Raw genomic sequence first — 18,855 nt, 5'->3', positions numbered from 1 at the left:
ATAATTGATATTCTATTTGTTGATTTCTTTTCTTAATATGGTTTTTTTCCTTTTTACAAAAGACCAAAGTGCTAAACTACCTTTCATAATTTTTTTTGGGACACATATGTAAAGTTTAGTTAATACGTATAAATAATAAAATTTCAAGGGGATAAGTGTCATTATCCCAAATTTTAGGATAATAATTCATATATTTTTGAGAAAAATTAATTAAGTTAAATAATTAATATATTTCTAAACCAACCGACTAGCCAAACCTACCTAACCCCGGAATCCTTAACCCAAACGGACAAGGACACAAATTTACTATATATGTACATCCCAATCAAACCACGTTATTCCACTCTCTGTCTCTCTCATTCTGATTTTCTCTGTTTCACATTCTCAGTTTGTTTCTCTTATTCTTTCTGTACGTCATGGCTTGTTTTGAACCTTTGGATTACAATGTGAGGTTTGAATCGTACAAGAGATTTGAGCCGAACACCAAGAGATTTGAACTGTACAAATCTAAAGAAGAGCCACCACCGATACGCATGGGATACTTGGAAATCCGTCTAAAGCCAAGGTATCAACTCAAAGTTCTTCAAACCAGTACCAACGACAGCAAAGATGAGAAGCTGTTTACGCTTGAAGACATTGTCTATCAGGAATTAGTTAAAGTACTCGATTTTCCTCGTTATGTCTTGGCCTCGCCAAAGAATATGAAACTAGACATCGTTGACACGCTTGAGAGTTTGCAGCTTGACTCTTATCTTTGCGACTCTCTCTGTCCAATGATGGAATCATTCGTCACGGCTGCTTCTGCGTCTTTTGGAGCCGAGGACTTTGTGGTGATAGCCCACGTTGAAGTCGTGAATACTGAAGTGATTGGTGAAGAAACCGCTGCTCATTTGGATGTGGATTTGGAATCAGAATTGTATACGGATTCGGACTCAGAATTGAAAGCTGATTAGTGATCATCAAGAAGGAAACAGTGTTTAGAGCTTTTGTTTTAGTCGGTTGTTCAGATGGGGTAATTATGTTGTTGTCCTATTCTGATTTGGAAACAGTGGTATAGTGAAACTAAAATAGTTTAGGTTTGGATTCATAGGTTGTGCAACTTTGAGTTGACGGTTCTTTTTTTCTTAGTTTTCTTTGTGACTTTCTCTTTGAATCATTCCATATGAAATATATGTAATTTACGCATTAAATGAAATTAGAGAGTTTAGACACCAGAATTTCATTGATTAGCCATATAATAATTAATGGCATCTTGTTGATATGAGAATTTTATTAATTAGTTAAGCTAACATTAATCTTTCTTGTAGTTTATTTCTTGTAGTTTATCTTTTGATAGTCACTACTATATGGGTCAATTCTAACCCAATACGTTGATTAAACGGGTCAAAATTCGTCAACTTTAACATGGCTTATGGTACTTGGGAATGCCTCTAATTTTTGGTAAATTGAGTGCTTAGGATTGTGCCCCTTAATGGAAAGCGTTACTTCAAAGATTATTCACGCGCTGCAAAAAAGCTTTCATATGAATGAAGAATTCAACTCATTCAATCTTTTTTATACAAAATTTAGGTACATTGGGCCAACGTCTTCATTTTGCCTATAAAGGTCATTAAAATACATAACAGAATTAGAATTATCAGCAAAAGGGAAATTGTAAGTCAGGCCTGAGGGCTAAAGTGGCTTGGAAGCTTGTTTGTGTGCCTTTAAAAGAGAGGTTGGGGGGGCAGGGGTGCAGGGTTGTTAGGCCTTAAAGGAGTTGACATCGTTGATGGAATGTTGTAAATATAAGTTATATTTTTAGAGTCGCGTACAATGCAGACAGTAGTCTAGATTTATAGTGGTCAGATCAAGGCAGAGGAATGTTGTAAATATAAGTTATATTTTTAGAGTCGCGTACAATGCAGACAGTAGTCTAGATTTATAGTGGTCAGATTGAGGCTGAGGAGAGCATTATCAAAGCCAGAAGATGGCAGATCAAAGCTTGAGTGGAAGCCAAAGGCAACTTCATTAATTCAGTTTGGAATAGAGATTTAAGCTGTAGATGTGGATGTCATTTTTCTCTGCTTAATAAAAATCCTTGAAAATGCAATGAGGCATGAGCTGTTATATAGCTAGAGTTCAGCTTCTGTTGTATTGTTCTGCTCGTCACTTTGTTGTTCTTGTGAGTTTGCAGCTTACTAGCTGCATCTGCATATTAGTACTTGTTTCTTTATTTAAGCAGAAAAGATGCATAAGTGTGAAGAGTTATGTTTCCATTTTAAAGATGAAAAGGGAATTTCTTAACACCCCTCCTCCCCTTGTCCTGCCACATATTCATCGCTTAAATATTTGAATCAATAACTCATTTTTGTCTTCTTATAAACCAAAATTATATTCTATTATCAATGAACTTTCAGATTTAGTAAAACTCCTCTCATTGGATCAGAAGATTGTTTTAGTGTTACATTTCATCTCCTTACAAGTGACAATATGCATACATAATAGTTTTAGTTGTCATTGCCTAATCTCACTCTGCTTGGGCAGTCTATATTGCCATTCTGCACCAATGTAAGACTTCCAAAGCATAACAAGCTTAACATATGATTGTTTAAGTTGAGCAAGTTGAGCCCTAAAAAATCGACCCACATCAGAAGATGCAAATGTAAAATTTAAATTGAACATGTGTAGACTATCAACTGCTTATTTGGTTAAACTTACTTGAAAGGCCCTATTTCACTTTCATTTGTCATTATGATTAAAATTTATGAAACAGTTCGCTGTTTGAAATCCAATAAATGATTCGATTTGTGTATCACAGTGAGAACTCCCTACTTAAATCAGTTTCTTTCCAAATAATCAATTTGTTTGGTAGATTCTATATAAACAATTGATGGAACAGTGAAATTGCAGTAGGACCATCAAATATGCTCTATTCATACAAAATGCTAATGCTACACCATGTTTTGTAATAAAATATTATCTTGTAATCTGTTTAGATGGGGTGATTATATTGTAGTCTTATTCTGATTTGGATAGAGGTGTATATTGAGGCACAGGATTGGATATGTAGGCAGTGTAACATTTTAGAGTGGAGATTTTCATGGATTAGTCACATGACAATGAAAAGACTCCTCATTAATTTGAGAATTTCATTGATTGATCAAGCTCTCATTACTTTAGCTTGATACTGTTTAATATGTCTGGGATTATCCCTGTCACTTATGTGATAGATTTTTCATTATTGGTTACACGAATAGTTATAAAGTATAGCATTATTTTGTTCTTTGTTTTTCTCTTTTTGGTTATTAAAGAAAACCCCAAAAGGGGTTGGACCTTTCTAATTATGATCTGATATGTTAATGACTCTTAAACCAGTTACTATTATCGATCAGCTTGGTACAGGTGGGGTTGGATACATTTGATCAATATTTGAAGGAAGCCATGAAGAAGAATGGAGGCATTCAATTGCGCTGGTTCCTGCAGATAACCTTGCTGAGACAAGGTAAACTACATATGATGACCAGATGTAACTCAAGATCATCATCTGCTGATTTGGTTAACTGAATTGCATCTATGTCCATATGTTAACAAGTATTTTTTTTTTTTTTTTTACGCTTAATTCCTTTGACTAAAACTCAATAGCTGAGCATCACCAAAATAGCCTTTGCATCAGTCCCCACAACTTTAAATTATCAGACTTTGTGTATGTTGATGTAGATGGCCAGTTAATCAAATTTCTCCTTTTTGATCAAAGGGTTAACATTTTATTAATTGAACAAAAGAATTTGCAGAAAGGTCCCAAACAAACCAGAAACAATCAACAAAAGAATGCTACAACCAAACCAATTACAACTAACTGCCGCTAATCAGCTAGCTATTAGCTAAACAACCAAAAGAACCCTGAGAAAAAAGTAAAACTACCCAAATCAAAGACTGGTAAGGTGATATTCCATCTATTACACAGCATCCCATTGAGGAGAGAGCACTTCTCTTTCCTGCAAACCATTACCCGCGTCTTACATCATTCTTGATAATACAAAAAAGACCTTCCTCATTCATGTAGTGGTTTACTTGAAAACCACAACTTTCCATACAAAAATCACTGCTTTCACATTCAAAATCAATGTCAAAGCTTGAGTGGAAGCCAAAGGCAACTTCATTAATTCAGTTTGGAATAGAGATTTAAGCTGTAGATGTGGAAGTCCTCTTCCTTTGCTTGATGAAAATCCTTGAAAATGTAATGAGGCATGAGCTGTTATATAGCTAGAATTCAGCTTCTGTTGTGTTGTTCTGCTCGTCACTTTGTTCTTGTGAGTATGCAGCTTATTAGGTGTGAAGAGTTAGTAAGATAGATAAGTGTGAAGAGTTACGTTTCCATTTTAAAGATGAAAAGGGAATTTCTTAACACCTCTCCTCCCCTTGTCCCGCCACATATTCATCTCTTAAATATTTGAATCAATAACTCATTTTTGTATTCTTATAAACCAAAACTTATATTCTATTATCAATGAACTTTTAGATTTAGTAAAACTCCTCTCATTGGATCAGAAGATTGTTTGTGTTACATTTCATCTCCTTACAAGTGACAATATGCATATCTACTAGTTTTAGTCGTCACATTTCCTAATCTCACTCTGCTTGGGCAGTCTATATTGCTTGTAGTAATAATGCCTATTGGGCCAAAACAAAGGATAAGTGGGGAAATTGAATTAATGGAGGCTACAATTAGAAAGTTGTGAGGGTGCTTTTTTTTCTTTAGCACACAGGCCCAAGGATCCTGGGCCAAATAGTTGTATTTTGGTGGACTGAGCTTGGTTCACCGCAGCTAAATAGAGGCTGATTACGAACCAAGTTGTGCGCAAATCACATAAATCTCCTCAAGGCAAAAATGCGATTCCTCCTAAGCAATAAAATACCATTATAAGTGTTTTAGTATCATAAAATGAACCTTTACTCTTACAAAATAAGTAAAATAGATGTTCATAATATTCACAATGAGAAAGAGATTGAAATAGAATATTTAAGGTTTATCTTTTATCGTATAAACATTTTAAAGAATTCCTTCACTTGGTACCTCGGGCATACTGTCGTGGGATCCCGGGACGTACTGCCATGGGATCCCGGGGTGTATTAGGCCTGTAAGAACCCAGAATCTCTGGTTCTCTGCACTATACAATCTTTCTCTATGCTTGTTATGCAATGGAGTTTTGTCATTTCCTTTTACCTCTATAGGTTCTACACAAGAACAACTATACAATGCACATATCTTCAAATAATTGTTAGTTTCTTAGATTAGGATATATATATATATATATATATATTAATAAATATACATATATGTAAATGAATTTCATAAGAATGATTCAACCACGAGGATCCTGGCCCCAATTCTCAGAGACTTGGTGCTTTTGCACAAGACTTGTGGGATTTGGAACTCAAGTCTGAGTGGCTTTGCTTTGGCAAAAGGCTTAGCTTTACAAGCAAAAATATATGTATTGAGCAGCAAGAAGCAGTAAAGGAAGATAATATGATAAATAAATATGCAAAGTAATTGTTAGAAATTCTCAAATCAATATGAGATATTTCATTATTTTTCTTGATTATGGATTACAAATGTGCTCACTAAAACGTGATACAAGGTTAAAATAAGTTCAAAAATTGCAGACTTTGATGGTTATTCAAGCCTCTAAGACTTGCAAAGTTTAAATCATTTTGAATCCAAGTATGTGCTATAGTGGCTGTTTTTGGGATACTGAGAGACAAATATATGCTATAGTGGCTGTTTCTGGGATACCGGGAGACGTTCCTCTGTTTTTCTTAAATTTTACAGAGTTCTCATGGCTCTGTTATGATATTCTTCCTACTGAAAATCCTCCCCACTTTCAACATGGGTTTTCTCTTCCTTTTATAGCGTGTTTTATAGGGCTCTGAGGTACTAGTGATTTCTCTCTTTTGCCCCTAAGAGCTCGTGCTGTGACATTTTCTTAGGGGCTGGTCTCTTCCCTTTTTTCTCATGGTTTTCATCTTTAAATATTGTTTCTCTAAAAGTCACTTGCTGACTTTCCATTTCGGGGCGTTCTTAGGCAACTAGCTTTCAATCTCTCTTCCTTCAAGATTTCTCACTTTTCAGACTCAACTGCGGTTGTATTTTCTTGCTGTCATTATTCCCAAATAGTTGGAATCTTTTACTGCTGAGTTGAAAGTTCTCTTCCAGTTGTTTCTACGTATGATTTTCTCATTCTTGGTTCCTTGTGGTACGGCTCTTTTGTTCATGAATGTTTGCTTTTTACTTTCTGATTCTTTGCTGCACCACTGGGTACTTGAGAAGGACATCTCTGTTCTTCATTTTTTGTATTTCGTGATGCCTCTCTTGAGCTGTCTCAATCCCACAGTAATTGTGCTGCATTACCTGAGGATCCCGGGCCTCTGGCATCCTTTGGGTATCCCGGCCCAGTTCTTTCACTGGATTTTGCTAGACTTTTTGATGACCTTTTTGCTGGAAATCTGAACATAAGTTGGGTTTTAATGTTGATTCTTCTTGCTACTTGAATTGGGCCTTCTTTATTTTTCATGGAATGGACTTTCTTGTGAAATTTTAGCCTTCAACAAAAGTATAGAACGGTGCTTCGAGTGGAGCTTTGGAGGCTAAAGAGGAGAGTAGCTAAATATATTATGAAGGGAGTGGTTTTTGATATCTTAGTCTCTAGTTTGTGCTCTGTAGCACTATGCCACAGCTTTGGTTGGTTCCACCGTGTCCATGGTGTTAATGATGATGTTATTGTTAAAGATTATGATATGAAGGTACCGGTTCAGGTTGAGTTTCTGCTTTTGCGTGCTTCATTGTTTGTGGCTGCGTGCTTTATTGTGTGGCTGTTTATGTTTTACGGTTTTACCTCATCAGATGGTTAAGGTTAAGGAAGGTTGCGGATTTTTAAGCTTGGTGGCATTCCAGACAACAGCGGTAAAAACGATGGCTTGTCCATAATATACGCACCTGTTTAAAGTTTAATGGAGATTATATTTTTCTTAGATTTACTCGACTCTAGTATAATCTAAGAAGTACAGATATGGACACAACTACAGATACAGACATGAATATAACACGATAATACGAGTAATTTTTGAAAAATTATAGTATAAAAGAGCAATTTTTATACAATTATAATATAAAAGGGCCAGTAGCCTAGTACATGAATACGATACGGGTATGACACAGACACGGATATGTTTGAAAAATTGGTATGAAATGGGTACGGAACCTTAAATGAAGTGTTGTGCTTCCTGACATATAAATTATTTGGTTTTATTACTATGTTCATTCTTAATTGCTTTGAATAGTTCTTCTTATCTTTTTTTTTTTTTTTTTTCTTAATTACTTTCGGTTTATATATTCTTACAGGAACATTGAACTCAAGCTGATTATTATTTTTAATTATTACTTATTTAATGAATAAAGATGGTTCATAACTTCATATTACTTTTTTTTTTTGCTGAAGACAGTTCATATTAATTGTTACGGCCTTATGGGGGCGTTTCAACAAAAATATATCCCCACGGTACCAAAAACCACAGGCCTATATCATGAAATCAAAATTCATCTCATCATATATCGCAAAATCCTCAAACTTAGATCCCTCCAAAAAAAATATTATTATTATTTTAAATCTTCTAACGCCATAAAAAATGTAAAATGCATTCCACTTTATATAAAATTGTGAAATTCTTAAAAAAAACTAAAAAAAAAAACTAAAAATAAGTGATTACAAACATAATACTAACCCAAGTTTTGAATAACCTTTATGTCCCGTAATGAATAAGTTAAATACTATAATTATATGATAATAGTGATGATAATTTTTTTTTTTTTAAATGTTGGTGATAGTGATAAACTGATAATCATTAAAAAAAAAATATGTTGGTGATACAGTAAGATCTTATTTTAAAATGATAGAAAAACTTTTAAGGCTACCATAAAGTTATCGTAAGAATTTTTAAAAATCTTAATCCAACTTAAAAATTCTGAAGTATAATTATCTGAACAACCCAAAAATATTCTTATCCAGCATTATAATTTTTTATTTTATTTTATAAAAGAGATGAGTTGATCAGTTGATGCTAACCTTGTACATATAAGTCCTAAAAGTGTACTCTAGCACCATTAATTGTGGGTTCTAATTAACTTAATCGGTAAAATTTATTGTCATCAAATAAGACTAATAATAAGAACAATCATTATGAAGCAGACATTATAAATTTAAATTATATCATACATATAAAATAAAAAAAAATAAAAATAAAAAACCGTTTACTAATTTACATTTTACACAATCCGATTAGAATAACATTACAACATAAAAAAAAAAATAAAAAATAACATGACACTTTCAAGAATAATAACGTGACACTAGCTAACACCATTCGTTTGGGGCATTATACTTATTATACCACATAAGTGCCTGTAGCTCTATAGCATAAATTAAGATTGCAGAATAGTTCAACCTCTCAAAAGACAAAAAAGATTGCAGAATAGTTTTTTTTTTTTTTTTTTTTTTTTGTTAGAGGGCAATCCTTTTTTTTTTTGAAAGGGAACAAAGATTTCATTGCTTCACGAAATTGGCATACAATAGGAAAGACAAAAGGGAAACGGACCCAAAGGACCTAACCTGTAGGCGCAGGGCCAGCAAACCTAAACAACCAAAACACAACTAAAATGAACCAGCTAGCTGGGCAACTAAACAAGAAAACAATCCTGTTGAACACCCTTTTCAAGAAGACAAATCAAACAAACAGAGAAAAGCCCAAGGTCCCAAAAGCACCAAAGTGCAGACAAGATCAAGCATCAATTGCAAGACCCAAGTTGACTGGTTCACATAGGCGTTTAGAAGCCCGAATGTTCTCTTCCTCTGAAGCTTAAGTCACTCTCCAACGCTTTGCTCCAGATTTCAGCATTTGCGCGAGAGTTTGGTCATCACTGGCTTTCCCTTTTGCACGGGCTACTTTTTTCGGATTGCCTTTGCCCAAATTTGTTTTCCATTTCCTTGAGCTTTGGCTTGAAAAATAACACCAACAGGAGCAGCCATGACCGCATTCAACAACTTAGTTTTATCTTTCTCATTTGTTTCTGATGGAGCTTTTGTACTCGGGCTTCTTTGCAAGAAAGAGCCTTTTGGGCTTTGTGAAGCAAGGCCTTTTGGCCCATGAGAGAAAGAGTCATTAGTTAGGAGTTGCCTTAGCTGATAACGTGATGTCTCAAGGGAACCCAAGGCGCCCAAAACCTGTCCTGTCACAGCAGTCTTCAGCAGCTCAGTTGGTCCCCTGGTAGCTTGTACTTCTCCAGCAAGATTTCCATCCGCACATGTGGAGTTTTCTTTCCCCCAGGAGTCACATTTCTCTAGATTACTCTTCCCGCCCACAAGACTAGAAGCTTGAAGGAAAGCTGATGCAGAAACAGTCCCCTGTCCGGTTAAGAGCTGTGCATCAGTCTCACCAGAGATCATATGAACCATCTCATTGTTCAAGTTCTTTTCCTTGGCTGCCATTTTTGTATTCCACCCCGCCCTTAACCAGTCCCCATATTGATGGCAAGCTGCCTGCCAGTCCCTTGCTGCTGGGCAATGTTTTTTATCATGCCCAAGCTTCCCATAGATGAAGCAAACCGTAGGAAGCCTTTCGTACTTGAACGTGAGCCATAGTCGTTCCTCTTCAGAGCTTACAATATAAGCTCCTCTTCTTAGAGGCTTATCAATTTCCAGCTCCACACGAACTCTCATGAACTTTGCCTGGTCAGATTGTCATGAACACCTATCGACTTCCAAAAATGTACCTAGCTTGCTACCGATTTCTTTCCCAACGTCTAGTGACATATGCTCAAAGGGGAGACCCCAAATTTGTACCCAAAATGGAGAATGGGTGAAGGAAATGTTTGTGGAAGTCAGTCCCTTTTTCCATCTGCAGAGCAATAGGAGGTTGTTGTCGAAGCACCAAGGCCCACACCTCTCAACCCACTCCATCTGGAATTTTGAGCTAAACTTGAATTGGAGTATATTGTTTCCAACTTCCATAATCCTCATATCTGAACCCATTTTCCATGATGATCTGAGGGTGTTCTTCAAAGCACGTTGGTTCTGTTGCCGATCAGCAAGGAGCCGCCCAAAGAGGCTGAGGGAACATTCTTCCAAAAGGCCAGGGCAGTTTGAGACTGAGATGGGAATAGCTTCTTCTTCTTCTTTTGTGAGTTGTAGGTTCTGTAAACTAGAGAGAATGCTTGGGTCCATGACCAAAATAATTTACTCTTGCCTAAAGAGAACAACTAGAAAACTATACAACCCAAAAAAGAAAGCTTTGGGAAGGAATAGCTCGTATTCAAAAACGAGAGGAAGAAAGACGTTAGAGGGCAATCCTTGTGTCTGAACAAAAAGTTAATTTAATTTCTTAATTATCTTTTTCAAGTTACTCAGAGATGGTTATGAATGAATTATTGTTTAACTTCAAGATCGTTCTCAAAATATTATTACTAGCGTGAAGTGTTATTTGACATCGAAGATTAATGGTTTAGGGTCCGTTTGGTACATGTGTTTAAAAACTGAAAGTTGTTGTTTAAAAACTTTTGTGAAAATACGTGTGGGTGAAAAAGTATGTGAAAATACATGAAATATTGTTTAAAAACTAAAAATTGTTGTTTAGAAACACCCACCAAACACCCCCTTAGGGTTCGAAAACATTAAACTTAATAAGACTTTTGAAATATGCACAAGTTAACAACTAAAGTGAACAAGAAATTCTAAGTAGCTAATAAGCTCCTAACACGACTAAGTTAAACTATTGGCCTACTTGACTATAAGTTAGCTAGACAACATTTCTAAACCATGGAAAAACATATAAGCAAAAGATTTCTTCCCATTGTATTTTATTTTACAATGACCGTTAATTTTTTTTTTTTTTAAATGCTACATATCTTGCAAAATGTCTATAATATGCATATTATTAACTTAATTTTTTATTTCTAAATTTCATTAGATCTTATAATAAATAGTTTTTTTGTGTACATTACACAGGTTTACAACTAGTCTCTTATAATAGCTGAGAATCAACATTCCCACAATTTTCATCTCACATGCCATTAGCATGCTTTCTTTATTATTATTATTACTTTTTTGTGGGGGTGCTTTCTTTATTAAATTGTCACATGCATCCCATTTATATTTGCTCCATTCTTTAATATTTTGCCCAACAACTATTAAGGACTAATAATTGGCCCAATATTTCTAAAAAAAATATAATAATAAATAATAATTGGCTCAACACCTTGATAGCAGAATTAGTTGGTCAAATAGCATTAACCTTGTCTTTCTGCTAATTAATCACTATTGCCAGCATAATCTTTCTCCATTAAATGCATAACCTTCTCTTCAGTTCAGCAAGCATTTTTGCAAGTCTTTGAGCCTTTCACTCTTTCTTAACGTGTAGACTACTTTGACAAATATATTTGTAGTAATTTTATTTATTTTTGTTTCGATTCGGATATGTGGATTGTGGAACAAATAAGGGTTTATTGCTAATTAAAATGTGTCACCGTTCAATTTGCCCCAAAAAAAAAAAAAACATTCACACTCTCTCCTACCAATTTTCTTGTAGTCTGTCTCCAAATCCAAATAGAGTAAGCCTATTTATAGACAAACAAATTCATTATTTCTTCTTTTAAGTTTTATTAATTGAGAAAGAGCTTTAAGTTTTAATTGGTAATAAGATGTCTTGTCATTATTAACACTCCTTTCATATCAACCCATAATTAAAAAAAACACCTCAACAAATTATGAAAACAAGTTGCGAATTTACCGGTGTCTATAAATGTATATCAAAATATAGTTATCTTTTATAAAGTCAATATTTTTTATATAATTTTTCTAATATACCTTTATTGAAAAGTAAATGGTTTTAATTTTATTTTTGTTAGCTTTATTTAAGATTAAATAAAAAATGGTAGTGATAAGAAGTTAAGAACTAATACCATTTTGTTTAAAAAATATATATAAAGTAGAAATGGAAAGAAATTTTTGCATAACTACCATACCCATTATCTCTATCTTTCTATTTTCAACAATAACATAATAAAAATTGTGTGCAATTTTTTGTGTAAAAAAAAAAAGAAAATGCAAAAAGGGGTGAATCAAGATGTATTCTTTACCTAAGCATAATTATAATAATATCCTACTTATTATATCATTATGGTCACATCCAAGTGAAAGACGAAAACTTAAGTTACTCTTACCTATTTTTTATTTATATATATAAAAAAAATCAATAAGCATTTTACACTTTCAAAATACGAAAGTCAATCCTAGTAATCAAAATTTTAAATAAAAAAAATAAAAAAATTTATAATTAAATATAAATTAAAACACAAAGAATATTTACTATTCGTAAGGAAGGATGTCACACATTACTAATAAATTATTTACCACACATTCAATCCATACATTTTCCTTTTAAAAATATTTTAAGAAAAAAAATACATATATCTAAAATAGAATAAAAAAAATAAATATTTGCAAAATATCTTCTCATCTTGTTTTTCATTTTTCATTTTTTTTTATTTAATTTCAATTCTCTCTCTTTTTTTTTTTAATTTAAAAAAAAAAAAAAAAAAGTAAAAATAAGGAAAAAAAAAATTATTTCTTACATCATAAGGCATAATGTCATAATTTCATTGGTACACTCACCAACACTTTTGACCAAACACCCAAAATAATCCAAAGTCTTTTTATTACTTTTCTTTCTTCCAAACCCAACACACATTTCTCCTTACATGCACACTCTCTCTCTTCAAGTCTCCGGTCGTTGCTCGTTACCTCTGTCTCCTTAACCAACCTCCTCTCTCCCTCACATCCCACGAAACGCGTCCATTTTTTTTTTTTAAAATTTATACCGTTTCTCTCCCAAATTCTGATCATTTTTACAATCATCTGATCGAAACGTTTCTCCTTTTTCCCCGTTTCTTCACTAGATCGGCAACTGTAATTTTAATTCAAATTCAAAAGCAGATAAAACGTTTCTTTTGTTTTTCCGTTTCTGTTTTTTCAATGTTTCGGTTTTGAACCTGAAAAATCAGAGAGATCAAACAGAAAAAACTGAAAATGGCGAGGACTAGTAGATCGTCTGTGAGCAAATGGAGGTACTGTCAGCCGTCGTATTATCTAAAACGACCTCAACGCTTGGCTTTGTTGTTCATTGCTTTCGTTTGTTGCTCTCTCTTCGTTTGGGATCGTCAAACTTTGACCAGAGAGCACGAGGTAATCTCTAATTCCAATCCAATTTTGTATGTGAATTTAGTGAATTTGCGATCTGTTTTGATATTGTTTGATTTCTGATATGAAGGAATTGAAGTGTTTTTTGGTTTCAAAATTAGTTTTTTTTATTTTTCTTTATTTTTTATAATAATTTTGGGAAATTGGGGTTGTTTAGAATTGATTGGAAAAGTTTGAAACAAAATCGAATTTAGTTTTTAGGAAAGATGGTAGCTTTGATACCCGAATTGGCATGAATTTGCAGAATGAAGAGATGTTGACTTTCAATTTTTTGTATGATGGGTTATGGTTTAGGAACACTGTGTGTGATTGTAGAATACTTGTTAAGTTAAAATGGGAAATTTTTATAAGACGGGTTATGCTTTATTGCGGTGAAATTGAATGTTGGGTTGTTAGGAAGCAGCGTGTTTGTAAAATGAGTATAGTTGAAACGAGAATTTAAGATGTATAAGTGGAAGAATGAGGGAAGATATAGTTTATTTTTTTTATTGGTAAGTTACATTTGCGCCTGGAGGGTCTTGAATCGATGACCTTACCTTCCATCCCTTTATTATGGGAGGAGGAAGTACCGGTTGAGCTATTGTTCATTGGTACGAGAAAAGATATAATTTGCAGTCAGGACATTTTCATAAAGATAGGGGTGGTTTCTATTGATGAAAAGATGAGGGAGATTGATTGAGATGGTTTGGTAATGTGCAGAGGAGAGCAATTAATGCATTAGTGAGTTGATTTTAGTCAAGGGAATGAAAAAAGGTTGAGGAAGACCCATAATATTAGTAGAATTTAAAAAAAAGAAGAAAAGAATGGTGGAAAAGAATACTTTTGGTTGACCATTGACCCTAATTTGTCAGCTGCGGACCCATAGCATATTCCAAATTTTGGGACTAAGACTTGGTTATTGTTGTTGTTGGAGTGGATTATGAAACTAACATTTTATGATGAAAATATCAGTAAAGAAGGGTTCTTTTGGTGGTTTAAAAAATATTGCAGCAGTGCTATGTCATATTAGAGAGGAAAAGAGAAAATAAAAAGAATATGATGACATTACAGGAATTAGAGTTAGGGTTAGAAACTTCCCTTAGTCGTAGAATTGCACCAGACAATTCCCAAAGAGAGCTCTGTGGCTGCTGATTTTTGAAAATTTTTTTTTTCTAATTCATAATTTTCTCAATGTATTGTAAGGGTTATCTTCATATAATAGGCTTCAACTGCTCTTGTTTCTAATATGAATTTTAAAAAAGGTCATTCCTAATGCACAAAGCTCCCACTTTTGCGGGGTCTGGCCATCTGGGAGAGGTCAGGTAGATAGCCTTATGGTTACCCCACAATTTTTTGGAGAGGCTTATTCATGGACTTGAACCCATGACCTGTCGCTTTTGGTGGAAGGCACTAGCCACCACACCAAGGCTCTTGGTTCTAATATGAGTTGCACCTCATTATTATTATTATTATTTTTTTTTTTTTGGGGGGGGGGGGGGTGTGGATGCTAGAGCAGTTGAGGTTTTGGATAGGTTTTTTTCTTTAAAAAGTTGATTATACAAACAGTTTATTTTCTTTCATGTGAGTTTTGTAGTAGAAAAGCTTAATTGTATGGCAGACTTTTAGGCTGAGAGTTGTTTCTTTTCTTGCCTCCCTGTAACAAGCTTCTTTCTGATTTGCAGGTAGAAGTTTCCAAGTTAACTGAAGAATTGACCACTTTGCGGAATTTGGTAAGAGATTAAGAAATCTTATCCCTATGCTTATGGTCAAGCTTTAACACCTTTAATTTGGCCTGTAGTTACTTTTAATGAAGGTTCTATTTGCTTTGTTGCCTATAATAATTAATAAGTAATGCCCAAGTTGTGGACTGGTAGCTTGGCCTGAATAAACTTTAGTTTTCTACTCTACTAGGCGACCTTCCAGCATCTGTTTGATAATGTTCTTCAAGTAGAAGTTGTATGGTTGCAAAATAGCCAAGTAGCTTTTTTCTAATGTTTATTTTTATAATGGCCTATTGTTCCTTGGTTAAAAATTCAAATTGGTGAAGAACATGTTGGTTATGCTGTGCTTAGAAAATGTAAGGTGGCATGGCATAGCTTTAGTATGTAGTAACTTTTTATCCGTTTTTAAAATGCTAGAGATTTGTACTAAGAGGAAACTTTACTTTCAGTTGGAAGACATAAAGAATGCTCATGGTGATGCACTTGGGAAGATTAATATTGGTGGTGAGCTCCCCAAGAAAGAGGTTCCAGAAGATCCAATAGAAATTGAGCGAAGACAGAAAGTAAAAGAAGCCATGCTTCATGCATGGAGTTCATACGAGCAGTATGCGTGGGGCCAAGATGAACTTCAGGTACTCTGAACGTTTTTCAGTATGTTATCTATTCCACTCGTGAATGCTTTCTCTAGTTTTGAATTTTGCATCCCGTAACATATGAAGCAGTGTTACTTGGGTCTTTATCCCTTTTAGACTTCTTGTGCAGCAAGTTTTTGCTTTGTTTGAGATTCTGTAATGAGTCCTTTTAGGTATTTGGTTGCTCTGAAGGTTTGGGCTGTGGGAGTTAAATGAGACCCATAGTTTGAATTTGAACTTTGCATATCCTTATTAACCATCCTGTAACTGATTTAAAAAAAGTGATTAGCCAATAGGTCTGATCTTTATGGTGCCATGAAAATCATTCAGCAGATGAAGCTTTTCATTTTTCCTTTCTTTCCTTGAGCTATGCTTTACTGTTTTTCCTGATCTTCAATGGGTAATCTTTGTCTGGAGTTTATCCTATCAGCACCTGGTCAGTGTAGTGTATACAACATATGTTTTTAGGCTCTTAAATCAATAAAGTATCTGTCAAGAATAAGATTCAGAATCAATCAAGTACTAGGTCCAACTTGAATCACCATCATACCTGTGAATGTACTATTTGCTTCCTACTGAGTTAGTCTTCATATCATTCATAATACACCATATTTATTTTCCTATTCTTGCTCAACAATCCTTTTTTGTTTTTTTTGGGGGGGGGGGGGGTTGGTGTGGATAAAATGGAGCATTGAGACTTGACTAATTACAAACTAGAGGGAAGAGATACCTTGAAGGCTGAAAGTGCAAGTTTGATGGAATTCTTTTGACTTTCCCTACTATTTATGTGTCATTTTATTTTATGCTTTATGCGCTCAACATTAACAACCATTTTATCATTTTGTTACCAGCCACAGTCAAAGAATGGTGTCGATAGCTTTGGTGGTCTTGGAGCAACTCTAATAGACTCACTTGATACATTGTATATCATGGGTCTTGAGGAGCAGTTCCAGAAAGCTAGGGAGTAAGTTTAACCTTCAATTTTTGTTACATGGACCCTAGTTTACATTCCTATTATAACATACTCCATTTTTCTTGGCAGGTGGATTGCAAATTCATTGGATTTTAACAAGGATTATGAGGCTAGCGTTTTTGAGACAACCATAAGGTTGCGTTATAAGGTTTATGTAGTTGTATATAAAAATTCTCGTTTTCCTGTTGACATGAAAAGTTATGGGGCTATGACTTTTTGTGGTTTTAAAAGCAACTTAGGGTGAGAGTCAGCTGTATTGCATCTGCTGAATCATGTCTATTTTCCTGGAATTCAGAGTTGTTGGTGGACTACTTAGTGCATATGATCTTTCAAATGACCAAGTTTTCCTCGACAAGGCTAAGGATATTGCTGATAGATTACTTCCTGCATGGGATACACCTTCTGGGATCCCTTATAACATAATTAACCTGGCACATGGAAGGCCACACAACCCTGGATGGACCGGGGTAAGTTGTTATTTTTCTTCATGTAGGCCATACCATGAGTTCATCTCAGACCCAGGACAGGTTTATCTCCCAACCTCTCAAACTGAGGTCACTTGTGAAGCTAGGCAATTACCTTTGGACCTAATTGTAATTGCCAGCTTCAGGGAATATTTTTTCTGAATCTACTGCTTTAATAATTTTTTAAGCATTAAAAATTTGTTTAGCTGTCACTTTATCATCATATGATGGGTTATTTAGGGCTTGTTTAGATTATATTATGTAAAGCTTTTCTTTTTCTAGGTACAAATTTACTTTTTCTCAACTTATTTTTAAACCCAAAAAGCCAATGAAAATAAGCTTTCCCAAATGAGCACACTGATTGATGAATTGTATAATCTTTGGCTCTTCCCTTGGACAATATCTCAAGTATCTACCTAAGTTTTAGCCTGAATTTTTCATCTGCATAAATAATCTATCAAACATGTTGAAGTAGTGTCTTGTAATTGGTTAAATTATTTTTATATATTTGATGATATAATTTTCTTGTTCCTAGGGGGAAAGTATCCTTGCAGATTCTGGCACAGAGCAGCTGGAGTTTATTGCTCTATCTCAGAGGACAGGAGACCCAAAGTATCAGCAGAAGGTAGTTGATCATGTTTATATGCACATGACTTTTTTTTTTTTTTTTTTTGGGGGGGTGTGGGGAGGTTGGGGTTGGTGACATGTGCATGTGATGGAATGTAGTGTTAGCTGTTTTATTGGACTTTGGCCCCCACGAGTAAAGGGTGGGGTTTGCATAGGTCCAAGTCTTACAAAACCAAAGATATTGTTTTATGTTCAGTTTATATTTGTATTAAAGGTCCAAGTCTTGTGAAAATTTTCAATCATAAAGTTCCTTTGTAGGCACAAAGAGCCTGACTTGTATGAAAAGCATATTCAGTTAAGGAGCTATTCTAGGGGTTGCACACTTCCAAGTTCCAATATGGTTCTGGTAAAGGAACTTTTCTAGGCATTGATATGCTGACAGTGAATTGAATGGCTTGCATATTTTCAGGTGGAGAATGTTATAGCACAGATTAATAAAACTTTTCCTGATGATGGCTTGCTTCCTATCTATATTAGTCCGCAAAGAGGAACATCACAATACTCTACCATAACCTTTGGTGCTATGGGTGACAGGTATTCATCATATTGAAATTTTGATGTGATTTAAACTACCTTTTGTGAGTTTCAGATTTCATTTTTACTTAAGTCTAGGGACCCTAAACGATTACCTTATATTTGTTACCTCTGTTATGTTGTGGTTAATGCAAAAAAATCGATTGCAGCTTTTATGAATACTTGCTCAAAGTTTGGATACAGGGGAATAAGACTCCTGCTGTGAAGCTTTATAGGTGAGAAGTCTTTTCATTTCATCTATATTTATAAGGCTGCATTTTGATCACCCTAACTAATTAAATACCTTCTGGGTTTTTATTTTTATTTATATTTTTTTAACATCATCTTGATTCAAAAGCTAAGAAAATCATATTTGCTTGGAAAAAATAAGACTTTTCATTGAGCCAAACTCATTAATAGTTATAGTAGGCTTAGTAGCAGAAAGAAACTGTCATTTTTACTTGGATTCAAAGGAAAATAATTTTCTTTTATATTTGACATGATTTTTATTTAAATATCCAGTTTAATATCATCAGTATTCTTCCCCTTGAATTTCATCTTGATGTTAATAATTCTTGTGGAATCTTGGAAGCAGAGAAATGTGGGAGAAATCAATGAAAGGTCTATTAAGCTTGATTAGGAGAACAACACCATCATCTTTTA

The 18,855-nt window shown here is 34.3% G+C and overlaps 1 protein-coding gene across 1 annotated transcript; it reads left to right on the top strand.

Moving 5' to 3' along the window:
* Positions 1 to 12,702: 12,702 nt before the first annotated feature.
* LOC115991322 (mannosyl-oligosaccharide 1,2-alpha-mannosidase MNS1-like) lies at positions 12,703 to 18,851 on the top strand (the record flags this gene model as incomplete). The annotated part of the gene is made up of 10 exons (XM_031115028.1): positions 12,703 to 13,268; positions 14,945 to 14,992; positions 15,433 to 15,615; positions 16,467 to 16,579; positions 16,658 to 16,723; positions 16,884 to 17,055; positions 17,588 to 17,677; positions 18,089 to 18,213; positions 18,363 to 18,428; positions 18,788 to 18,851. Coding segments are annotated over exons 1-10 (1,083 nt in total), but the record flags the coding sequence as incomplete, so codon positions are not given.
* Positions 18,852 to 18,855: the final 4 nt, after the last annotated feature.

The sequence above is a fragment of the Quercus lobata genome, chromosome 5, assembly GCF_001633185.2.
Source record: "Quercus lobata isolate SW786 chromosome 5, ValleyOak3.0 Primary Assembly, whole genome shotgun sequence".
NCBI lineage: Eukaryota > Viridiplantae > Streptophyta > Magnoliopsida > Fagales > Fagaceae > Quercus > Quercus lobata.
This window is presented reverse-complemented; position numbering and strand designations above follow the sequence as displayed.